The sequence below is a fragment of the Amphiprion ocellaris genome, chromosome 8, assembly GCF_022539595.1.
Source record: "Amphiprion ocellaris isolate individual 3 ecotype Okinawa chromosome 8, ASM2253959v1, whole genome shotgun sequence".
NCBI classification, from domain to species: Eukaryota; Metazoa; Chordata; class Actinopteri; family Pomacentridae; genus Amphiprion; species Amphiprion ocellaris.
In genome coordinates this window covers 29,320,095-29,346,399 of record NC_072773.1, presented here as the reverse complement: position 1 = coordinate 29,346,399, position 26,305 = coordinate 29,320,095, and the positions used below count along the sequence as shown (strand labels likewise).

Here is a 26,305-nt window from a genome sequence, read left to right as displayed (position 1 = left end):
TCACACGCACAGACGCTCGAGTCAGACAAAAGCCGACTCCCACTGTTTTATGCAAAAGAGACACACATGAATGAAGCTATGAATGGAAGGTAAACATGAATGGCAATGGTTAGGTGTGCATTTACGAGCAGCATTTTTTGTTTTTTTTTTTTGGTCACGGAAGCATATGGAAAGGGTAGGCACTAGGACCTGCTGTGAGCCACACAGGAGGGAGGGAGCAGCTTTGGGACTGCTTTCACTAAACTTTTAGAACAATCCATTTCCCAAAGAGTGTGGGAGGCAGACAGACAGAAGTGGATTGCCCGAGACCTGGATTCACAGTTTTAAAAGCAGGAGCGGGATTTGGAGTGTGGGATAATTCTACCCCTTGCCTGGAGAGAGTGAGGTGGAATATAGCAGACTTTCTGTTGGAAGTTTTCACTCACTGGGGAGAGAGAAGGAGGATTATTACTAGAGTGGTGAGTTCTAACTTGTTCTTTAAAAACTAATTAATCATGCTGTAAATGTGTGGGGTTGGTGTGTCCATTTAGGTCAGAGAAAAAAAAGTTTATCTTATGGAAAATAAAAAATGCCCTAAAGTTTTTTTTTTCAGACCTGTCATTAAGTGAAAGTGGAGCCTGTGAATTGAGATTGGGCTCAGCAGCACCCACTTAGTCCTCTGTTAAGGGGAGAAAATTCCAGCTGACTACAACACACAGGAGCTACTGTAAAAAATTTAACAAGATAATGTGGCTAATGTGGGTGTTGCTGTGCTCCTTTACTGTTTGGAGTCAGGCACAGTAGTTTTCTAGGTATATGCAGATGGAGAGGGTGAATGGAAGAGGACAGGGTGTAGAGAGACAGAGAGAATAGAGGTGAGGATTAGGAAGGAGGAAAAAAAAAAAGTGGGGGTTCTCCAAACTTCAATGGGAACCCGTTTACTGTCCAGAAATCTCCTGGGACATCAGGTTACCTTGTCTTTCTCTCTCTGTCTATCTCTCCCCCTCTTTTTCTATCTGTCTTTCTCTCCACTCATGTTACACAACCCTCAAAAGACTTGTAGATTCTGATGAGCTCCAATGTCCAACATGCAGTACGTTGCTGAGGTTATCCTTATGTCTGGGTGGGGCCTGCTGCTTGTAAAGGAGTGCTACTGATCAGTTTTTTAACTCTGATATGCATATTTGTAATTGTGTGAGTGTGTGTGAGTTTGTGTGTGTGCAGGCAGGAAAGCAAGCAAGCGTGTGTGCTAAACACAGACCTCATGCTTGCCACTCCTACAAGGGAATTCCTTTCGGGCTTTGACAGTGGAGGAATGTCACTGCGAACCAATATTTACGCACACAAACAAACATTACACACCAGAGACTCCAACAATGTCATACAGATACATGGTCAGCTGTGTTCAACCCATTGTGTTAACTTGATCCTGTATACTCTAAAGAAAATGTAAAAATCTTGATGTTGTTTCCAAATGGTTGTGACAAGTCAGCTCATTTCTTTGGCACTCTAACAAAAAAAAAAGAACAAGAAAATGTATTCGAGAAGTTAAGCCCAAAGTAGAAGTAAGCGAGTAAAGTTGCTGTTTAAAAAAATGGTTAAAATGTGAAACGTTTTGTGAGTCTGACTTTTACAGCCAGTGTGTGCCCGAGGGGAGCGGACAGTGTTTTCCTCCATGCAGCAATCTGGCTGTATATCTAACATGACATCTCAGCAGGTCCTGTGCTTTGTCTTCGTGTCAAATTTGTCAGTGCAGGATAATTCAGAGCACATTTCTTGAAAGACCAACTGAAATTATTATATATATATTTCTGTTCTGTAAACATCAGCTTTGTAATTTAAAGATAAAAAAGAAACTTAAAAGTTGGCCCATGTTTGCTTCCTTTCAACAACCAAGAGAAAATGAGCTTATTGGCATCGTTTCTTGGCTAAACTCTAAAATTCCTGCACATCAAGATTGATTCTTTTTGTGTGGTGTATATCATTTTTTATATACTGCTCCTTTGCTTCACCCAAGTCTCTTCCTGGGCTTTTAATCTACATTTGAATTTGTATGTTTACAGTGTTTCATGACTAGCCTGTGGGCTAAACTGTCTGTCAGTGTCAGAATGAGGCTCCCAGACTAAAGAGGCATTTGTGACATAGCTTACCCCCTTTTGTTCAGTTTTAACGTCAAGAACAAATTTCTAACTCATTTTTATTCAATTTCTGGCTGGAAAAACTGATGATATCTGGAACTTTGTTTGGAGCTTAAAGTGGAAATAGTCCCTGCTGATACATCCTTCAAACCCAGTAATGTACTCATTGCCAATGCTAAAAACAGCTTAAGCCGTATGAACTAGTGTTCGTATGTGTATGGAGGGCAGATGGACAGTGCTGTTTTCCCCCGCAGACAAAGATGTCTGTGATTATTCATGACCCTCTCAGGTTTCCCTTTGAAGCTGAGTTACAGCTTTCCCTAGGTTAGCACCAGTGTATTTGTATGTGCAATTCAGTATGTGTGTATTACAGTGTGTGTGTGTGAGAGAGAGAGAGAATAACAGTTTACAATAAGCTGCACAAAATGCAATGATGTTGCTATGAAAGAAATATTGAACTATGTCAATGGTAACTAGGAATGCAATAGTTTAAAATGGCAAAACATACAGTAAAAAATGCAAGAAATTAGGCAGGTTTATTTATTCGAAAATTCTATAATAGTTGTTATTACATACTGCTATTTGTTGCAGTATTTGTTAAAAATATCAATAATACGTGCATCCCTTGCAGTTTGCATCTTGTTGTCACTTCAGACTGACACAAATGGTGCATGTTGTGTCTTACACAGGGCCGAAATAACCATATTTTAATTAGCTAAAGGCGTCAATGGCTACATAGTGAAATGGCACGAACACCGGGTCAAACAGCTTATTAATACTGGATGGAGTTAAACTAGTGTTGTGTTAGCTGACCCCAGGATTGTAAATTAGACAGTCTACCTAGTAAATGGTGATGTAGTTACAAGAAACATTACTGAGAATGCTTTATTTATTCCTAAATTATACAGACCAAAGACAGCATATGTACACTTTAAAAAGAAGTATCAATTTTAGAGCAAATTTACATTAATTCTCTCACCCATCTTTGTCACCTTAGTGGCATAATACATAGAAGCTAAATAATTTGTTCCTTTCTCATTTGTATCTCAGGATTTTGTTAATGGGGTTTCTGTATATGACCTGAAGATATTTACTTTCATAGCTGTATGGGTTCATTAATTTAGGGATAATTTTTAATCTGTGCCTCACAAATTTCTAATTACAAATATCTGATTAATGGAAGTGTTTGTTTTAGTTAACATATTACTGTATTTGTGATTAGCATTCGCATGAAGAAGTGACATAAAGCCAACATCACCATAGGTATGTATATCTGTGAAATTTTACTCAGATTACGGCAGGAAAAGAATTCACCCCTTAAACACATAAAGGATGGAATGGTGTGAGCTGTCTAGACTATGTAGTGCTGTATAGGACACCTGGGAAGGGGAGAAGTTGTGGCAGCACACCTGGACTGTTACTTTAACTTTGGCTTTTTAACCTGAGGCCTAAAGTCAGTCACAATAAGTCTGCAAGTGACTCTAAAATTGCAAACATTGTAAAATAAACATGGTTCATTCATTATAAGCTAGTTTCCTTATTGATAAACCCTTGTTGTAAAACCCACCTGGTTGATTAATTTTATAAATAACATGGGCATTATCATCATAATAAACACATAAAACACTGATATGTCTTGGAAAAGGAAAATAAGGGAGGATCAGATTTGTTGTTCACTGTTCATTATTACCTACAATACAACATTTATATCCATATGAATAAATATGTACACCCAGATAAAGGATATATTGATTATTTGATATTTTTGCAACATGGTTTATTATATTAACTGCAATAAACATCAGTTAAAGTTTAACTATTCATGCAGAGCACGAACAGTTAAACTGTTGCTCCTCCGGTCGCTTGCAGCCGAATATAGAACTGGAACTATGTGACTTAGTTTATTAGACATGTTCAATTACATAACTAATGTTGTTCAGGAGAAAGCCCTTGTTATTTTGGTAAAGATGCCATACCACCACACTTCACTTAAGTACTGCTCAGTGTTACTAGACAATCTGGGACTTTGCCAGCTGGCAACAAAAACGATAATTAAAGGTTCGTTCACACAGACTAACGATGTCTACGATAATTTCTTATCAGACCACAAAAGCTTGAGGGAGAATGAACATGATGCAGTCAGATTCAGTGGTTAATAATCCAATTATTCATGGGCACTGTTTATACCAACCTCTGATGACGTGACCTATCATTCAAAATGTGTTATCTAAAGACCCGATCATCCTTCTTCTACGCTTTTCCAAAAGTTTGACAGCAATTTTATGGCCTCACTTGCCTCTCGTATATCAGCAGATTTAGCAGTATTAACCGTCATATACTGAAGCTACGAAAAACAATGCTGGACAGAAGGAAATTAATTTCTTGAAAATATTATATAGCATTAAATGGGCCCTTCGATATTGGAGGAATATTGTTACCCTAAGGCCTAATGCATGCCATAGCATATCAGTTAGTAACTGTAAGTGGCAATTTGGTTAAAATTTAACAAATACATTATAGGCATTATTAACTAGCTTATTTATTTTCTCTTATTTTATACTATAAATTTAGGCAACTGGCAATTTAAAGGTGCGTGTTTTGCTTAAAATCAGTCCAACCTTAACTTATATGACAGAAGAGCAGCATATGTGATTAAGCAAAATAATCCCCACGTCTCTATGAGAAATAGTCGATGAACAAAACTTCCCTTTGAGAGAAGCGAGCAGATGATAATTCACAGGTCAGAATATAAACTCAGGACTCTGGTTATCTTCTGGGTCAATGCACAGAGTGGGGTGAGAACATCTGGTGTGAAGTGAACCAGCTGAAGGGTCTGTCTGGAATCAGTGGGAAAGGCAAGAGGTTAGAGTTCAGCCTCGGGGTTAAACGTCTGTGCTCGTTGAGGAAAACAGGGATCTGGAGGTCACCGCAGGTCGCAATCCTGAACGATAAGGCGCAGGAGCAGAGAGCACATAGCAGAAAATGCGGAAACGTAACGTCACCTTTCCGCAGTAATTCTTGTTGACGTGTCCTCTACAAACAGCTTCTCACAATGTTTGGAAGAAAACTTATTCAACAGAAATCACAGCCAACGTTGTTTGACGTTTGTAACTTACTTTAGTGCTTGTCAGTCTTTCTTTATGGGGACCAGGTTTTCAGCTCCTTTGCACTTTACAAAATTAAAAATAACACACTTCTGTGTTTGGACTTTGCTATACATTGAAAATTAAATCCAGGACTGTTAATGTGAGCTCGTGTTTGTGTTTGAGGCTCTAATTTCGACAGGTGCTTCATCAAAGGGTTATTTCTGCCTGTGTCTACGTGTTTCTCTTATGTGTATACATGTGTGCACTGTATATGCCTGAAAAAAATGACACCTAAATGTGCAGACATGTCTGCTCATTCCAGATTAAATGCCTCTGTGACTTTCAGCTATGGCTCACCGCTTTCTCATGCATGTGCACGCAGCCCAAACACAGTAGCTGATAAATCACCAAATTACCTGGGCCTTTTTTTGCAGTTGAAATAACAGTGTTGTGGTCTTACTCTGTTGACTCAGTGCTTGTCTGCTGCTTTGAAATGTTTCGCCGCAACTCCTTTTCATGTGTGTGTGCGTTCGGATTGATGCAATGACACCGTCTTGCTCTCACTTTCCTCTGTAGTTCGACTGCAGCTTGTCTGGGCATGAAGCTCTCCTTTGTTGCCATCAACAGAACAAAATACTTGATGATTTCATATATTCAAATTGGCTCCAAAGCCCCAGATATAGAGGAAATTTGCATTTGTGTCCACATTTTATTTTGTATATGCTTATATTTTTACACCTACACAAAAAAGTAATCTCTTTTTACAAATTACCAGCATTAGAGAGATTAAGGTTATTGTACTTTACTGTGCAGAATGATAGGTACACAGAAGAAACGGACACACAAACTTCACCAGCAGGAAGAATGTGGTTTGTGCATGTGTATGAGTAATGTGCATGTGTGTGCATGTGTATGTATATGTGTGTTTGTGTTGGATACGCATCAAACACATACACACGCCTTAGCCCCAAGGATACAAGTGAAGCCACTTATTATGCGCTTATTTGGATTATGCTGATTTGAGAATGCACAGAATGCAGGAGGATGAGCCACTGGCTCGACATAACAGATTGGTCTCCTACACAACCAGCAGAAATTAAGAAGGCATCATTGTGCTTCAAGTTGTTTAATCTTGACAGAGTCCCCCCAAATTAGCAAAGCGTCACTGACTTTACGAGCAGTTTTCTCCACCACTGCTGTCAAACTATCTGTGCTATCTGTCGTCAGATTTTGTTATCATTAAAACCTGAGGATTAATGATGTGTCATGAGGACTTTTGGGAAGGATGACGCTGTAGGAAGCAATTTCTCTCTGCTGGATTCTCAGTGAAACGAACGCATCAAGCGTCACACTAAATATTAATTTATCTAAACCGCTGCCGCGGGTCACAAAAACACACAGAGCTGCATGCTGGAAAGTAGCCGCTTTATCTCTTTCACCATAGCTCTGCTCACACACTGAACATGGCATGCTGTTAACAGACAGAGGATGGGCCTGGGAGGTCCCACGCAGACAGGTGGTTGACATCAGCTAGAGGGGGGAAGAGAGGGAAGGAGGGGAGATATGGAGAGGGAGATAGGGAGGCAGAGAGAGACAGAAGCAGACAGACAGAGAGAGAGAGTGATGACAGAACGATGTGGAGACCACACAGGAGACCAAATGGTTGGGTCAAGTTTTTAGTAAGAGGTGTGAGACTAATCAAACAAACAGTGGAAGTGAAGACAACACTGAGTTGTTGTTTTTTACAATCTAAAGAGGTTTCAGGTCTGACAAGGCCATGTGTAAGAGCACAGCAAAGTGAATTGCACTAATGTGTGTTGTTTGACAAGAGAACAAAGCTGAATACTCAAGGTAGTTTCATCAAGGTTTGCTGTAGATGTAAAAATGCAAGGGACTCCCTTATCTTCTGTTTTCAATTAGGTAGAAAAAACAGCTAATAGACTGCAGTCATGCTAGCAGTACTGCATGATCACCATGACAAAGCTGTGGTACTTATGTGAAGCATGTTTAATTTTTATCATGTTCACCATTTTAGCATTATAGAGTTAATTATCAAATATTACCACGTTATCTGCTGATTATCGCCAAACTCAATTGAGGACAATGGAAGTGCTATTCATTTTGCATTTATTTGGTCATAAACCAAAATATTGGACACGTTCAAATGTAGTGCAAGTCAAGGGATCATCATCAAGACACCATGAATGACTGTACAAAATGTTCAACCAACCAACCAACCAACCAACTCAGGAGATATTTATTTTAAAATACCAGAAAATGGTGACATGCCAGTGGTGCTCCACTATGCTTCAAAGTCTAGCATTACTGACTAGACTTTCAACCTTATTTGTGAATCCCAGAGGCTGAATTACATTGACTTGAATGATCCCCTTACTGGCACTGTGTGTTTCTGTACAAATGTAAATTTCATGGCAATTCATCTAATAGTTTGTGAAATATTTCTGTCTTGGAGATTAAAACTAGCACTTAAAACTTCAACTATGGAGAAAGGATCATTCAAATAAAAAAAACTGTATTTCTTCATTATTGTAGATGCCTTTCTAAGGCCACAAGGTACTTAATCTGCACATTTCATAGTGATGGTTAACGTTTCACCCCAAAACATCGCACCAAATGAAAATTCAATCAAATTAATCTAATCAAATCCATTTTACACCGATTTCAAGTGGATATTGCAGCACTAGCACGCAACCAGATCACTTCCTCTGTATTGAAACAACTTCTTAAATACAGTCTACGCATGTTAAAATTAGCTCATTATCACGAAAAGCCACCAGAGGGGATTTAACTGGAACTGTTGTCTTATTTATTTGCTCTTCTTCCTAACTATGAATCAGATGTGAAGATTACTCATATGTTCATCGGAAAGCGCAAGCTGTCATTACAGAAACCAAGCGAAACCATTAAAGGAATGCCGCGCATGCAAATCCAAACATCTGACGCAGCATATACTCATTTTACGTCTACAGGCCCACGCCCATGCTCATGGCATCAGGCGAGAGCGCAGAATAAATGCGGCATAATGGAAAACTTGGGTGTCTGAGCCAGCATATCTGTCTATTTACGCCCATGTTTCATTTTATGTTGCGTAGAAAATTTACCTGGGTGACTCACTCACCAATCGCTCCTCTGCTGTTTTGTTTACAGCAACGCGTAGTCAAAGTCGCACACAAATCTATATGCTCGATTTTGTCAGGGGCACAAGCTGTGAAAGGCACATTGAAATTCCGGATGTGTTTTATGATGAGTCAAACTCAGGATGGTGAGCTAAATGAGTCACGCTCACATTAGTCATGATTTATTTCACTTAATTACTGTTAGTGATTTCAATCCCATCACATCCAGGCTGATGTTCTCCAAAAAGGATCAGTATCAAGACGATTGAACCTCTGCCTGGACAGCATACATGGTTGTTCTACTCTGATGGATGCCCTGAGACTAAATAAGCAACATGATCTACAGCAGCTCTGAGGCTCTTTCTGTCTGTTGCAGTGGACATTTTTCTGTTAAAGCTATTGAGAGAAGAGGCACAGCGATGAAACGCAACATGTCCCTTACTCCTGAATGCTTTGAAACTCCCCACAGCTTTTATTCCTCCCTCCGACCCTGTCCTTGAACTCCTCTTTGTCTCCATCTCTGTTCCCCCACAGCCTAGTCCTTACTTCTTCTTTCTATCACATGCTCCTTTATCTGTCCAACTCCCAAGACATCTCATTGCCCATCTGGATCCCGCCCTCCATTACACGTCGTCTCTCGCCCTTCCCCACATGTCTCCTTCCTCTCCATCACCGTGTCTTCATCTCTTTTCGTGGCCAGACGAGCATTCTTGCCTCCAAGCCCTCCTCCTCCTCCTCTCCTCCCTGCACTGTTGTGGGATTTCAGATTCTCACCAGGAAGGGGGAGTTATTACCACAGCCATGCCAAAAGATTAACCACTTGTCATGAGAAGATTGTTGAATGTCAAGGTCATAAAAACTAGGGGTCTGGAAAACATGTTAATCATTGTGTTCATCCTGCCTTCAAGGCCTGAAGGCCCGGCCTCCCACGTCCACTGGTCCAGCACAGGGAGAGGGTGGGTTGACTGGGGATGGGCCCGATTGTGGAGAGGGAAGAAAGGGGGGAGAAACAGGGAGATAGAGCAATTTCACTAACACAACTATGGTTGCACTTTTGCCTCATTTGCCAAAAAAAAACTCATGCCTGGAGTTCTGCATCCAACCAGAGAGCATCAAACAGCATCACGCCACTAAAATGTGTTGTCTGTGGGGACCATTTATTTAATAAAAGCAGAATTGGGTGAGAAATTCTTAAGGTGGATTCACAATATCACAAAAAAAACTGCTTTTGTCCTCACTTTATATATCACTACATCTACCCACATATGACTGAAGTGCAGGAAGCATAGCAAGGGTGTGCCCAAAGTTTGAATTTGTTGAACTTTGATTCAAGTTAAAACAAACCTTTTGTCTGATGCTTGTAGTTTCCAATTTCAAGAACAATTTGGCCTTAAATTCTACAGATGTTAACCCCGCTGGGAGTTGCAGAGCAGTAAATGCTATGACATCAAACATGGAACACATAGATCTTTGTTGTTCTACTTTTCTGCAGTTTTATTAATGCACAATAGTTTCTAGTTTGTGATACGCTACTTTTTTTCATTTCTAGAGGAATGGTCTCGCTCATGTTCATGTTTAATAAACAAATGGAAACATAATCTAAAGCTACCTGTTCATAACCGTGCTCAGAAACATTTGTATTACATAAAATAGTTTAAGAAGGAAAAAATAGGGAGTTTTTCTTTTCTGGGAAAGTGCTGCAAACCGCATTATTAAACAACAAAAAAAGAGAAGAAAAACACAATGATATCCCTCGGTATACAAAGAGCTGCATTGTTTCATTTTACTATTTCTGTTTGCTACTCATCCCTTTTCTTCCAAATCCAATTGCTGCTAAAATAAAAGTCAGCTAAAATGTTATTTATTTTGGATTCCTTTCACAAACACCACAAGGATTCAATCTTTCTATTATGATGAATCATAGTTTAACTTACTGTAAGACAATGTGTGAGAATAATGGAAAGGCTGAGGGTTACACTACAGTCGTGTCTCTGCTTTGTCTCTGGGTTACCCTTGTAAATAAAACATGTCTCTGGAACAGATGCGGTGTCAAGAAGTGAAATGAAAAGTTTCGCTTCATGTAGCACTATGCATAGATGAAGGCGTGTGACATTTTAGCTGAAACTTAGATAAAAAGATCACAAGGCCAGAGAGACACAGTTTATTCCAAGGAATGTGATTCCTGAAACTGTGTATCAGCGTATTGGTTGAATCTCTTGTTGCCTTTTAGTGTTGAAATGCTCGTGAGTCACCTTGTTAAATCAAAGTAGACTCTATAGTGTCTTAAAGTTCATACACATATTGTTACACCTATTGTCTCACAGTGCTTTGGGTTTTTTCTCTTTACACCTTACTTTGACATCTACTTTTCTTGGACAGTTTGCATTACCGAAAGAGTAAAAGTGGAGCCATATGCAGACACAAGTCCAACTGTTATCCCACTTCCAAGACAAATTCTTTCCAGTGGGAAAAGCTAATTAAAATCGTATTATCTGTGTGCTTGGTATGTCTTCATCGAAGAAATTTTACAGCTTTTTCAGCAGTAGCCAATAATTTTATTTCCACAACTCTCAAAATAAAACAAACACACATGCACAGTCTTGATTTAAGATGGCCAAGGTGGAAAAGAGACAAGGGATGTGATCTTCACTTTCAGGGTTTATGGATTTGATCAGATAAAGGTTGTGTAATTTTCCCCAAAGATAAGCAAATATTTCTCTGATCCAGCACTCGGCACCTGCACACATGCGCTTTCATGGTGCTGAAATCTGTTCGCTGTTAGACACAGAAACAGACGTGTAGCCAGGAAGTTACTCCTGGCTTTAAAGTGTGAGAGGAATGATGAACATTTGGTCTGATTCCTGGAGCAAAAGTGGAATGAAAGATAACTGAAAAAAGACAGAGAGACGCACAGAAAGGCATGCAGGATGAAGACACTGGCTCTCAGCCAAGTCTGTGCCGTTTAGTTTCCACTCTATGGCTGCCTCCTGCCATGATATTCTCAAGATGCCCTCTACAGACATACACGAGCTTTTATTTCACCACAGCTGATAATAACAACTGTGTAAAATAGGGGTATATACATGTAAAAAGAATCCTACAGGCGCCAACCTTGGATACTGTGTATCTTCTATTGCATAGCATCAAGTTCATTTATGGTTTTATTACAGGTAAATTTGTTTGAAATGGTTTCATTTAAAGCCTGAGGCTCAAGTGTTGGCAGCGTAATACCGAGCTGGGAAACGTTCGGTAGATGTGTGCATGCTTCTGTGTGGCTGCCAGCTCCATTTGAATGAAAGGTCAGTCTTTTGATAGCTATTCATGTGAAAGTTGGAAATGCTTTTACCTGTGTGTTGTTAACTCCAGGCACGTTTTTTTATTGCTGCGCCCAGTAAACCCATTAAATTAATACAAGCTGATGTCAAGCGCTGCCGATATGTTCTTTTTCCATTGTGTAGCATTTGGCTCTGAAACGCTTTGTACAGTAAATACTCTTTTGTTCTGCATATCTTGCATCATTTGTCATCCCTCTGAAGAGAAAAGTGCTTTAGCAGGTTGTGTGTGTCTGTCAGTCTGACACTGCTGGTCTCATTCTTCCTGTGTCCTGAGGCCAGAGCAGCGGAGTTTGCTGTTTGAAGTGTTCCTGATTTACAACAGGTGCCTCGGTTCTCACAGCAGCTCTCTTTGAAACATAAACACGAAAAGAAGTGTTTTTTAATACCAGAATAAAAGCTCTGGTCGGAGAATCAAAGACATAGAAAAGTGCCACAAATGGGCTTTTTACTGTGTGATAACTGCATTAAGTGTCTTTTTTCGGTTATAAAATTCTAATATCATGTTCTTGAAAATGCTGATTTCAGTCAGGCAGCTGGAAGACCGCCTTGGGGGGGACCCAGGTGGCAAGAATTAGCCATTAAAGGCCAACACGGTTGAAATGGTACTTGAAATTTTGCACACCATAATAAAGCACCAGCTAAGTGAATATCCTGACCCATGAGTTTTAGTTTTTTGGGGTTTTTTTGGGGGGCGTTCTAACATTTTCATGTGGTAGAAAACATCCAGTCAGACCAAAACAGTAAGAGTCTCAGTGATGTAAGGTTTTGATATGTACCACGGACCCCAAAATAGTTGGTGAATCAGTGAACCTTTATGATGTCCAGCAAGTTTTTTCATGAAGACAAGATAATAATAGCTAATAAAACACATTTTGCACAGTTACTGGAAAGCATAAACACATCCTTCTAAAAGCAACAAAATATATTTGGATAAATTCAAGATACTGTTTGTACATCCAGTAAAAAAATACCTTGGAAATGGTTAGATGGAAACAACTGCAAAAAGGCAAAGACAAGTAAAATGAGCTTAGACAAAAGGCCAAGTATTGCTTTATTGCGTGTTGAATGCCATTTTATTCATTAAGTGAATAAAAAACACAATGTTCTAATAGCCATAGTTGGGAATATGGTCAAAAATGAAGGACTTAGAACAAAAAGTACACAGAAAAACCAGCCAGCAGATTAGACCGCATAATATGAGTAAAATCAAGAGACAAGAAACAGCAGCAAGGTTCACTTCAGTGTAATAAAGAATCAACAGATACAACTGAGTTCATAGACAGTTCAAAAGACAGCAGGGGAGGTGGTTATCACTCATAAGTTCAAAGAAACACAACTAAGCTTACATTTGCAAAAGAACATGCACGTAAACAGACAAGCTTTCAGAGACGTGTTATTTTCGGATGCGTTCAAATGCAGCCTACATGGATCTGTGGAGGAAGTCAGGAGAAGAGCTCAAGATTGTACCAATGATAAAATACAGCGTGGAGGCGGGATGTCAAAGTGTGAAGGTGTTGGTCCTGCAGTGCTTTAACTTGTATTTATGGATAGAATCATGAGTCCTGAAGTGTGCAGAGGAATATTTGATGCAAACAATTCAGCCAAATAACCATTCAAATGTCGCTAATTATCTTTTTTTTTCCATTTAAACAAATAAATCAAAATACCCAACAAATACATTTTTGTGGAATATTTTGCTTGATTTTTTTGCCATCTTTCTTGAAAACCATACGTCTTAAGTGTAGATCACTCTTTTGCCATTTTTCTGAGTGACCTGTGCTGTGTGTGTTGCACATGTACATTTTCACATTTCCAAGAATAGCCTGCTTACTGACAGCCTCTCAAGAACGTGATGTGCTTTTACCAGACGCTGCATGACATCATTTTACGTGACAAAATCTTGGTTCTGTATGTTGGCTGGTGCATTAGCTTCACATTGTGGCTTATCTAAACTGTGACAAGCAGATTTACTCTGGATAACTGACAAGCTTCCATTCTAGTTGTGAATGAAACAGTGACTTCATGAGAAATGGAAGCAGCACACTTAATATTGTGTTACAACATGTGTGTGGCTCTGTGAGGTGAAAAGTCTGAAACTGTGAATTTAATCGAGAGAAATTAATCCTTCTCCAAAAGCAAGGATTACTGTCCTCTCAAAGACCAATCCTTATAAGTTGTTGAACTTTTCAAACAGTGATTAATGAGCATTAGACAACACTTTTCAAGGAAACAAACATATCTCCAAACGTTTGGATGGGTGTAAAAGGGAGCAAGTTGACCTGGCGGTCATCCCTCTTGATAATTATTTCCAGTGGTTGACAGCAGGAGGAACTGCACTCCACTGACTTGATGAGAGACACAGAAAAACTATTTACCTTTCTCTGTTTCTCTCTGCATCAGCCTCTATCCGTCTCCTGTCTTTCCTCCTCCCTCTATCTCTGCTGCTGTCACTCTTTCCTTCTCACCCCCTCATAATCTGCCGCTGTTGTCATCACTATGCAGGCGAGGTGTGTGTTTGTTTGAGAGAACCACTGACACGCCGCCCGCTGCACATCTTTTAACAAGGACTTGTAACTAATGACTAATGTATCACACCGATAGCAGGAAAGCCTCGCTAACTGTAAACCAACCTCAGACTGATGGCAGGCGTGTTCTGGCCCACCTGCCTGGTCGTCACAGTCAACACTCTCTAACAACATGCGATCATTTGGCAACCTGTAGGTTCCAGAGTCTGATCAGCGGGTCGTCTTGTGTCCTGGCAGGCCATGTAAAAATGTGCTGCTGGCTAATACTACGTAGTCAGCACCAGTAACAGTGTGGCTGAGCTCCACTGCCTTTGGCTAAGTCATCAGTCCCTCTCTCTCTGCTTCTCTGCTGCCCAGTGATTGATTTTCCAGGTCACAACCTAGCAGCTATGTGACTAATGTCTCCTTTCCACTTCATTTTATCAACTTTTGCAATCTCGCTTAACTAGGCAGTGCCATGTAGTGCCATCGTAGATCTCAAAAGTGATGGATGAGCCAACCGAGGAATGGTCTTGATTTACCATCAGCTAGGTTGTTGTGAGAAAGGGAACCTCCTTGCGTTACAGTAAGCGTTTAAAAAGTCTGTGCCACCTGCGCAAGGGATGATTCATAAAGGGCTATTCAGCAACTGCTTTGTTTATACCACTCAATATTAATGCAGTATGTCGAGTGTATGGAAATATAAACCATACGGCGTCTGTCATTCCTGTTGCTCTTTTGAAATAGCATTGTCATTATTTGGCCACAGCACAGTCTCCTGCAGGTTTTCTTACTCGTCAAGGCATTTCCCATGTGTGTTTGTGTATTCGGAGTTTTCTCCCTGGATACTGAAGAGGAAAGCAGCTCACTTGTCCTGCACAGGGAGCCTCACACACCACTCTGAGACTTCCTGTTTTATCACTACCATATGGATCGTCTTTCCTCCCGTGTTTTGATATAAGATGTATGTTGGAATGTAAAATCCATTCGACCGTTTCATCGGACACTCTCTATTCCAGACCCAGTCGCCACCTTGTTTGTGACCTATCTGACTTCCCGGTGCGGCCACAACGCAGTTTCTGGAGTAAAATGTAGTTTTGTTTCCACTAAACCATAAAACAAACAAACAGTTTTTGGGAGCACATCCAAAACCCCTTCAGGAGAGCCTCTCTAGCTTGTGTGTCCTTCTGTATACAGTATCTGGCGAGAGTTTCAGAGGAACAGTCAGACGGACCTCGGATCCAGTGTTGAAGTAATCCTGTAAGTCAGAGGTGCTCTCTAAACCGCTCTGACCCCTGTGCTCCTCCACTGCAGTGTTTACGCTGGCTCCACTGGCATTAAACACAAGCCACATATTTTTAACATTAGGATCCTCCAGGCTCACCGTGGGCCATGTAAATAGTGAGCTGCCCGTCAGCCTAGATCAGTCAACTCGCTGCCTGCTTGGACCAGATCCATATGTGTACGTGTGTGTGTGTGTGTGTGTGTGTGTGTGTGTGTGTGTGTGTGTGTGTGTGTGTGTGTGTGTGTGTGTGTGTGTGTGTGTGTGTGTGTGTGTGTATTTGTTGAAGCCAAAAGATATCACTTGTAGGTCAGCTTCTCAAAACAATAGCTGTCTCCATCACCCAGGATGACTTGATTGTTTTGTCAATGCAATGCCAAACTGACCTGCTGGCAGAGTTTGACGAAGTATTTAGTAAATACTTCTTCACTGTATGTAATATATGAGTATACACAACAATACCACGATGCAAAAGTGTTTGATTGCATCGTAAATCTACAGTATTTTCAAGTTTTACTGAAGTAAAAGTGCATAATAAGAGCTGAAAAATCTGAATCAGTCGCTCTAATTTTAGTATAAATGTGATGAGCTCTTCGGTGCTGCATTAATTAAGGTATTTGAGCACATTTACATACATTTCTGTTGTTTCTTTCCATCACTGCCTTGTAGACAAACAAGTATAGAACGTGTGCTTCCAAGAACAGACATCTCCAGAACTTTAACATTCCTAGCTTGTGGGAAGATACCTGAGAATGATTTAAGAAGCTAAACGTCTCTCCTGCAGCTGAGTTGATATTTCTAATGGGAACAGGGCCAGTGACATTTTGATGTTTCTCAGCTGCCTTACAATGTGGTCAGTTCAGGCAAAGCAGGCAACACTGACCTCTTCTGGCAGGACGTGAGAAGATGTTAGAAGATGTTAAAATCAAATAAAAATTTACATCATGTTTTATTTTTGCCAACATTATCATAAATCACTACTAGCTTTTTAAAATCCAGTCAGAAAGCTGCAACTCTCACAACAAGGTAGCAAAATGAAACATGCTGAGGTAAACATTTACAACATTACGACATCTCTGCAAGACGCATTTTACAGAACATTGTAGATAAGCCAAAAATACTGACACCCTGCTCTCAGCTCACCTCATTGACCTCCGGAGTGTTTGTGTGGGAGGAGGTGTGTGTGTATTCGTGCACATCACAGCATCTAAGCATGCAAACTATTCATGAAAACAGCTTTACATGCATTCCTACATGCACACAGAGAGCGTACATATGACTACGTTTGTATGCATGTCCATGTGTTCCTGTCCTCTATGACCGGGACGTGTTTCACATTCAGTATATCATACGTAACATTTAATGAGGTGTGAAATACCTCACATTCCAATGCATGGCAAGTCTAAGCCCAAAGGGGTAAATACGGTGAGTGTGTGTGTGTACTTTGCATGAGATAAGACCAGATAATGATAAACTGTCTTTAAAAGGAGTTGTGGACAAGGATAGAGAAGTGAGAGTTTCACATTGCTCTTAGAATCATCTAAACTTCTCTGTTAAGCATGTTTATCTTCTGCACTGTCACTGTTCTCCTTGCACTTCCATTACCTAATGTTGTGAAGAGAGCTGGGTACGTCCAATGCGTTATACACAATGTGTTCTACTTAATCTCTTGTCTCTTGTCCCTTTGACAAGGAAATGGAAAACAGATTTTTAGGATAAAAGCCCTTTCTTGAAATAACTTTAAATTGCAAAATTGTCGAAGGCAGATACATTTATTAAATTTCCAGTGCTTATTATTATGGTATTTGGTTTTAGTCGGCTATCATTTGCATCAGTATTTATTCTGCATGTGTGTGTGTTGCAGAGCTGTAGTTCAGGGGGTCCAGATGGCAGGCATGAGGGACCCGGCCTGCACTGGAGTCTGGCTTTAGAGTCCACAGGGGCTCCCTCTTCAACTGGACACATTCCACAGGTACGCCTGAACACGCAACATGCGAAACAAAACACACTCAAGTAGGACCAGAGACGTTCCTGAAAATACAGGGTCTGCTAGATTTACTGCTTCCTCCAGCTAATTGCCGCATTAATCAAAGAATTTTCTCCAAATTAATCAACCGTTTAGCTTTCAAAATTTGATTTGCAGGAGAACCAACATAAAGGAATTGACCACTTAATGCAAAGATGTTTATACAGTTGGAAAAAGGCACTTCACTTTGAAGTAATTCTCAAAGAATCCGAGCAGCAATGAGGATTCTGTAGAAAAGGCTAATGTCTCCTCAGTGAACACAGACATGAATGGCACATGAATCAATGGCAACAGTGCAAAATACCAGAAATGAGAAAGCTGTTGCACCAAACCACAATGTCATGTGTAGTAAAAACAATGACATATGAGGTTATAACATCCACACTGTCAGCTACTGCTAAAAAATCCTCAGTATCCTTTTGGCATTCTTGCTTGACGCAGGATTTTCTTATTTTCTGTCAATCTGTTAATGTTTCAACAATAAAATAAAACGTGAGTACATTCACCTGAGGCATCAACATGACATTATGTGAACTTTTCATGTCCTGCGTTTGGCTCAGGACGTGTGCCCATGAGGTCGTCACCACTGGTCCTGCTCCTCCTGATCGGCGTCCAGGCTGTACTGAACATGGGAGGTGGATTGGCCCGGAGCGCCGGGGCAGCCAACCACAAAGTAGGACAGCAGACGGCAGCCAATCACAGAGCAGGACAACAGCAGACAGCAGCCAGGGACCACCTTTCCGAGGACCATAGTTCACAGCAGCATCATAGGACCAGCCACCACAGGACCAAGAGGCCCCATCGGGCCGCTTCGCACACGCAGGATAAGACCCCCGTCGTCGGACGTTCCACATCAGATTCCCCCCCTGACCCCTCCATCCCGGTGGTGGACCCCAAGCTCTTCTCCAAGAGGCGCTACCGCTCCTCGCCCCGCGTTGTCTTCAGCGAGGAGCCCCCATCACACGACGCCCTGGAAGGCGAGGGCTATGACATTGAAGGGGTGAGAGGGGTGAGGGTGAGGCGCAAAGCAGGATCACACACCATGCACCGAGGGGAGTACTCAGTGTGTGAAAGCATAAACACCTGGGTGGGCAACCTGACACGAGCCACAGACATACGTGGGAATGAGGTGACGGTGCTGCCCAATGTTACAATCAACAACGTGGTGAAGAAACAGTTCTTCTATGAGACCACCTGTCGGTCCCCCACGCACAGGGGCCCCGGGACCGCGAACGGGGGACGACCCGGGGGACGAGGTGGCAAACAAGGTTCCAAATCGGGCAACTCGGGCTGTCTTGGCATCGACAGTCGCCACTGGAACTCCTACTGCACCAACACACACATATTCGTAAGTGCCCTGACCATCGATAGAGGACATACAGCGTGGCGTTTCATCCGCATCAACGCCGCGTGTGTGTGTGTTCTCAGCCGGAAGTCTTGGGGAGGAAGACTGGGCCGCTGACTGAGGAGGACATCTCCTGACCGCTGAACTATGAACCAAGCACACACTTCTCCTTAACAGCCACTGCAGCTTTATTGCCAATACTGTAATCCTGTCCCCTCAACTTCCAAACATACACCCGTACTGAACATTTGCATTCGATTCTCACACACTTAGACATGCATGCACGCACACACTCACACACACACACACACAGCTGCGTCTATCCAACCCCTCGGCCCCCTGACCCTACCTCAGTCAGAGAAGTCCTGGTTGTTTTAAATTATGAGGACTGCATGTCATATTTATGGTTTATACAGTCAAATATGAAAATATATACGGTATGTGTATATATACATATATATGTATATATATATGTGTGTATACATGTATATATATGTATATGTATGTATATATATATAGTTGTTGTGTTGTTCATGCTGTTATTTATTAAACACCTCAGTACTTGCCTGGTTTGTTGTGTCCATTTTAAAGACAGTATTGGTGGCCACTTTTTGATTTTATTATTATTATAAGAATTAGAATTATCTTCCACCTCTGCAGTTCCACCCAACTCTAGGTTTAATTTTTTAGCATTTTTAAATCATTGCTCTGTTGTCACAGCCTGCATATTTACAGTTTCTAATTATCATTTTGATAAGCATTGTTTTTTGAGGAAAAAACATGCCACACCCACACCTGGCCATCACTAAACAATAACCAGAGATCAGGTTATTGTTTAGGGATGGGTTGGGGAAGGTATTGGAGCTTCTGATATCATAAAAATACATATTTCCTTTAGTTGTTGGAAACCAAAACACCTAACATGTTCTTCTTATCAGTTTTATGAACAGGTCACAAGCAACAACCCAAAACTGAAGACTCAAGTGCAAATAATTCTGAGAGCTAAAACCGACATGACCGTGCTTAGACTTGCTTATCCTAAATTTCAGATGACACGTCTTGCTCAGCACTGCTCCACAACGGGACAGCAGCCAAGAGCAGAGCAGGTTTGACATCAGGGTAACTCTGCACAGAAAGACTGGTCGGCCCTTGTATATTTGCACATACATAAACCGATCCCGGCTTTTCCCAGGGCGAAGGAATGTCAGTCACACCGTACGGGCTCTGTATTTTATACACAGAGAGGAAGACAGATTGGCTGCGATGTTCCCGGCAGTTGTGGAGAATTCTTGTCACCTTGGACGATCGGCGTAAACACTGCAGAGACTGCTTGTGAGTCTGTGTTTTGAAAGGATAGGGATCATACATATGGAGAGATGAAAATCTAGAGAAAATAAAAACAGGATACTGTATCTTAGTAAGATATTGAGCAACCATGGGCTGCCAGAGCAGCTTCAGTGCTCCTCATCATAGAAAGCTTGGGCACAAACACATATTTTGGTGATTTCTGAAGAAAAAAAAGTAGAAGAAGCTTCCAATGCAAATGCATAAGTTATTATCATTCAATCATTTGTTAACTGACTTATTAGGATGTCCAAAGCAGGTCAACATTTGTCATCATCAGCTGAATACATTTCCAAAGCGCGTTCAACTGGAACTGAACTTCATTATAACACTCCAACATGTGTGGTTCTTCTAATCTGAAAATGAAGTTAACTGGTGCCTACAGTACTGGGTGAAGCGCCAGAATTATATCTTCCACGACTTCCATGGTGAAATGGCATTTAAAGGGCACCGCAGAAGTCACAGCATCTGGAAGACTGAGAAAACTTTCAGATAAATCTCTATGTCTGCTGCACAAGAAGGCAAAGCAAAACTCCCACATGACCGCAAAGGAGCTACAAGATGTTTTTTTGGCTGATGAAAGACTGGAGCAGCATTTGCAGCGGGGTTTACAAGGAAAAGTTCTCAGAAGTAAACCTTATCTGTGACCTCATCACACAAGTCAACACAAAGCACAATCTGGATAAGCATCAAGTTGTTTTGGAGACAAGTGCTATGAACAGATGCTTGAAGAAAAAAAAATTGCTGTATTTGACTGTTAAACATGGGGTGGAAATATTCTGTAGCAAGCAGTGGCATATCAAATATTGCACAGAGAGGGAGAAGAATGAATCCTCTAAATATCGACCAATTCTGGGCCAAGCAGTCTGTTGAGAAAGTGATACAACAGAATCTGCAGCAGAACAATGTTCTGAAGCATACCTCAAAATCCATCGTGAAGCTGAAGCTTTTGGAATCTCTTTCATAGTCCTCTGTCTTCAGCATCACTGAAATTCTGTGGGTCTCTCCTAAACATGCTGCATATGCAAGGCAGCATGAAGATGTTTCAGATTAACATTTTGCATTGACAGTCTGGTTTGTAGGTTTCTCCAGGCTTCCTCCTAACCAGGAAGTTGACTGGAGTGGGCATCAACTGAAAATTGTATTCATCCCTGAAGAGAACCTCAGCCTAATCATCAACAGTCCAATCCTTGTGATCCCAGCAAAGAGCAACCAGGCTTTCCTCTGCCTTTCCTTGATGAAGAGCTTCTTCCATGTCCTGTGTGACTTCAGACCAGCTTCAAGAAGTCGGTTTCCAACTGTCCTTGCTGAACAAGTCACATTTCTCCACAGTGCTCACTCATTTTTAAGGTCCCTGGAGGTCTGATGATGATTCCTGACACAGGAACAGATGAGTGATGGTCATCTGGTGGGTAGAAAGATGTTTCCTGTTGTAATCACCTACCAGTTTGGTAGTACCATGTTGGGCTTGTTTTTTCTTGGTGTAATGAATGGCTGTCTTAGAGATCTTCAGTTTTTTTGCTACCTGTCTCTCACTCATGCCAGTTTCCAGCAGTGCCAAGATGGCTGCCTTTGTGGCTTCACAGAATTCTTTTGTTTTAGGCATTATGTGAGAGCTGACAACTTCTGAGTTGCGCTACAGCTTAAATATAAGCAGGAAACTACTCTAGGCCTTTGCATGTGCAGTGCTGCTTATGACATGAAATGGCCTCTTATATACCCTGGGAATACAGTTAGGCTCAAGCATGTCAAATAGGACATGAAGTATTATGTAATCAGCTGCATTTTTTGTCATATTCATTGATTCTTCAGGTAATATACCTTTAGTTGTCCCAGTCATTAAAATGAACAAGAAATTGAAGAAAACAAGGGTTGTCAGATAATTTTTTTCCATGACTCTATGCATTTGCTTGAGCTAAGAACAGGTCTGCTGTGCTGTTGCTATTCTCCTCCGCTCACTTTTTCATGGTATTTTTATAATTTGTCATCTTTCTGTACTTCAAGGTGAATGGGAAAAATCAGGGCAGTATGCAGGGAAACCAGAAGAAATGAATGTTTCTCACACAATATCACATTTAAGAGCTTTGCATTGGTGTAATAGTCGGTTTACCCTTATAGTGGGCACAGGGGCAACAACTGGTTTTAGGGTCTAAACTCAGATTTATTCAGTAAGATGCTTTCAGCACACAGCTCTTCTGCAAGACAGGTAGACAACACAGATAACAGGGCACAGCCTACCTTAAAGCTTTTATTTGAAATGATTTGGTGTGACATATGTCAAAGCTAATTTTCTCAAATTCCCACAGCAGCAGCCTGCTTTGCTTTGTCATTCAGTGCTGTATGCTGCAGATCATCTCTGGATTTAGCAAAAAGATACCAGACACAAGCATCCATATTACATGAGGAGAATATCTTTCCCAACACATCACTTCTCTTAATTCACAGTAAATATCCCCTTTGGTAAGAATACGCTACCCTCTTGTGGTCAAGTACAAAAACATATTTAATAACAAATGTTGGAGTGTTCCTCTCTCTCTCTTTCCTCTTGCTGAAAGTTGAACTGTTCACCTCTCCTCACACCATCGCTCTCACCAGGTGCCTGGCTGTGCTCTCACCTCCACTAATGCTGCTGCCTCACAGATTATACACAGCGCTATTCATCTGTGGATGTGTTGCCAGGAAACCTCATCACAGCAAGGCCGTCTGATCAAAGATTTTTCAGACGGTGACCTCAGATAACCTCTCACTTTGGCAGCAGCTGCAGAACAGGCGGTCGGGTTTGTCCGCCGTGACCTTTTTTCTCTCGATTCTGCCGCTGTAGCCGTGAAGGTATTCAAGGCAGCAACCTGCATGTAAAGACAGAAAGATGAAGCTGAATTCACAGCATTCTGAAAAGAAGCAAAAGGTGGCTCTTTTCTCTCACAAACTTCCTTGTCTTTCACACCTTTCTGGATTATTTTGAGGTCATGGAAGCAAACATGAGTGAATACAGCGAATGAATAACATTCCTTTCACTCCACAGAAGCTATTTAAAAGCTTTTCAATTAAGCACTGACTGCTCAAGGAGCATTTGTAAAAGCTTTGCATTTGTATTGTGCATCTACCGGTATGAAGGTCTCAGCACGCCAGTGATTTTACTTGAACATAAATGGCCAGTAGATGGTGCTATGCTGCCACAGATAGAAAGTCTGGCTCACTTTAAAACTCACTTCCACGTCTGTAGGTGCAATGACTTTGTGTTGTTGTGATCACAAATGTTTCAACATTATAAATGTAACCAAACGGTAAACAACAACTGCTATGATCCTGCCCATTCACAACAACCAAGATAAGCACCGAGTTCCTAATTCAAAGTCGGAATATACATACAATAAAGAGTGATGACAAGCTTCCAAGAGCATCTATACACTGTTAAAAAAAAAAAAAAAAAAAGATTTTTTTTTTTTTTTTTTTTTTAAACGTAGTTGCAATGTAATGAGTTTTTCACTGGGAAGTTTTTGAACAAATTACTTTATTTGACTAGATTTATCCATTTGTTAAGCTACACTTAATAAATAAGAACATAAGTATTAATCTATGATAATATATGTTTAGCATAAAAATCCATTCCAAAATTGCAAATATAAAATAACGTTTTTTAATAAAAATTGTAATTCATTCTTTTGTTTTGGCTGTAAAATTATTTTTAAAAAATACTGTATTTAAATCTGCAAAAATATATAATTATTTTACAGATATTTGTTATTTGTAAGAAAAATATGAATGTTAAAGATGTTAAATAAACATTTTAAGTGGTATTTTACTGATTTTGTTTATTGATGAAGTAAAATCCTTGAATAAAAGAAAAAAAATTGATTAATTTACAAATTTACTGTAGAAAAAAAAGCAAACAAACAAAAAACAGGCCAAAAGTGAAGATAAAATGCTCATCAAAAATCTATATTTTTACAGATTGTAATTCAGTTACAATGCAAATTAAACTATATTTACTATATTTAATTCATATATATATATATATATATATATATATATATATATATATATATATATATATATATATATATATATATATATATATAAAAAATAATTATTTTACATATCTTTGCTGTTGTTTTCACAATTTTTACCATGTTCAATGTTTCAGAATTCTACATTTTAATGTCTTTTTATGCAACCTTTTTCACATTTTTTAAAGTAGCATTTTACTGATTGTCCCTGCAGAAAATATATTAGTAAAATTCTTTAAAAAAAAAAAAAAGAAAAGAAAAAAAGCCAAATCTGTAGATAAAATGCAAATTAAAAATCTATATTTTTACTGATAGCAGTTCAGTTACACTGTGCGGCTGAACAATTACACCGTATTTACTGTATTTAAATCAGCTTACAAAATACATTATTTTACACATATTTACTGTTATTTTCAACATTTTTGTCTTTTTTTTAATGTTTCAGAATTTCACATTTGAACATCTTTATTATTTGACCCTTTTCACATTTCTTTTTGCAGATAAAATAGTCAAACATAACATCAGATTGCATGTCCACATAAAAACCACAGCTACTGAAGGCTACGTCATCTTCTTCATGGACCCATTTGGGACCATGCTGAGCTATAAATGATCCAGTCATTTGTTATCTATTTTAAAGCAGGTCATGCCCTGCATTGCTCACGTGTTTGGAACCATTGCAGCAGCTGAGCCCCCAACAGCCAACAACGACCAGTAAGCTGGGACTCAGTGGTCTTATCAGCCTGTCCTCTTTTGGTGCTGCTCTGGTTAGCGTCCAAACTAAACTTGTTTTGTTTTCTGTCTGTGCCTCACAACTCCAACAATGAGTCTCAGAGCACAAACTTGGAGGTTTAAAGGATTCATTTTTGAGACGGACACACATGTGAATGGCTGAGAGGAGCAACATGTTGGAGATCAGTTACATTAATACATAATCTAACCATTTCTTCCCACTCTGCTCTCCCTCCCTCTCTCCTTCTTTACATTCCTGGGCGACCACTTTGTTCCTCTATAAGGATATGAGCAGCTGATTGCCGGTGATGAATGGACGTCCCCTCTGCTCTCCATGGTGGTGTGGAAAATATTTATGTCGAACATGGTGCTGCTGCTTAGCGACATGCTCCCAGTCATCTGAAGACAGACTACTACTCCTTGCACTTTAATAACAGTAGATACAGTTTGTATAATCTTTGTGCTTCGCCTGTCATTCTTTGCTCTTGGCTGGAAAATGCACTGAGTTATAAGAAGTGGGTCAAAATTGATTCAGTTCCAGTCGATATATCACAGAGTAGAAAGCCAACAGAGGACAAGGGGTTCTTTTAACCCAGTAACATAAAGGAATAACACTCAAAAAGGATAACTAACTCAGTGATTTATACTGTGACTTTACCACAAATAAAAATTTTATTCATAAAGAGGAAAATAGCCTTACTTTTCCCAGACCATTTAACTGTCCAACCAGATTTTAACCACATCTTCATGATTTAAGTTGAATATTAAAGAAAGCGGAAGATAAAATTGGACAAACTAAAACACTTTTAAACTCCAATCAGCTCCATTTCCATCTATTGTGAATTAGAATGAATCATTTACTCTTACTGTTTAAGCTATTTCATTTACATTCATTTTTATTTATTTATTTATTTATTTATTTATTTATAAGAAGCCTATATGATGTTCCAAGGGCATCTGGTTTGAATGTACAGGAAGGGTTTGGGCCTATTGCAATTAGGAAACACTCCCAACACCAGCATGCCTTTCATTGTGAACGGAAGCTGAGTAAATCCTGTTATCTAATAATGTGATTACAAAACAAAACAGATCTTTTTAAATGTCTAACGTCTACACAGGAGCCCGACTTCCTCTTCGTTTACCCCATTGGTTCCCATACTCCATGTATGTAATCATAATCCTTATATTTTATAATCCCATGATAAACATAAGCAACACAGCCCACTATATCCTGTTTTATATTGTGCTGCTGATTTGTATCTTTACAGTAAATTTTATATTGTGCTTTTTTGTGTCCAGGTTAGATTTTGTTATTCAGTGGGATGTGCCTTCTTTTGGACTGTACTTTTCACGATACAAATTAACGCATATGCTACTCTGGGAGCATGAT

The 26,305-nt window shown here is 40.0% G+C and overlaps 1 protein-coding gene across 1 annotated transcript; it reads left to right on the top strand.

The window, feature by feature from the left end:
- The first annotated feature begins 258 nt into the window (after nucleotides 1–258).
- Nucleotides 259–19,398, top strand: ngfa (nerve growth factor a (beta polypeptide)). Its single transcript, XM_023278216.3, has 3 exons — nucleotides 259–458; nucleotides 17,326–17,433; nucleotides 18,048–19,398. Exon 3 carries the CDS (start codon nucleotides 18,059–18,061, stop codon nucleotides 18,947–18,949), a length of 891 nt encoding a protein of 296 aa, XP_023133984.1. The 5' UTR covers nucleotides 259–458; nucleotides 17,326–17,433; nucleotides 18,048–18,058; the 3' UTR covers nucleotides 18,950–19,398.
- Nucleotides 19,399–26,305: the final 6,907 nt, after the last annotated feature.

Coding starts and splice junctions, on each gene's coding strand:
- ngfa (XM_023278216.3), top strand. CDS start 18,059: ATGAGGTCGTCACCACTGGTCCTGCTCCTCCTGATCGGCGTCCAGGCT.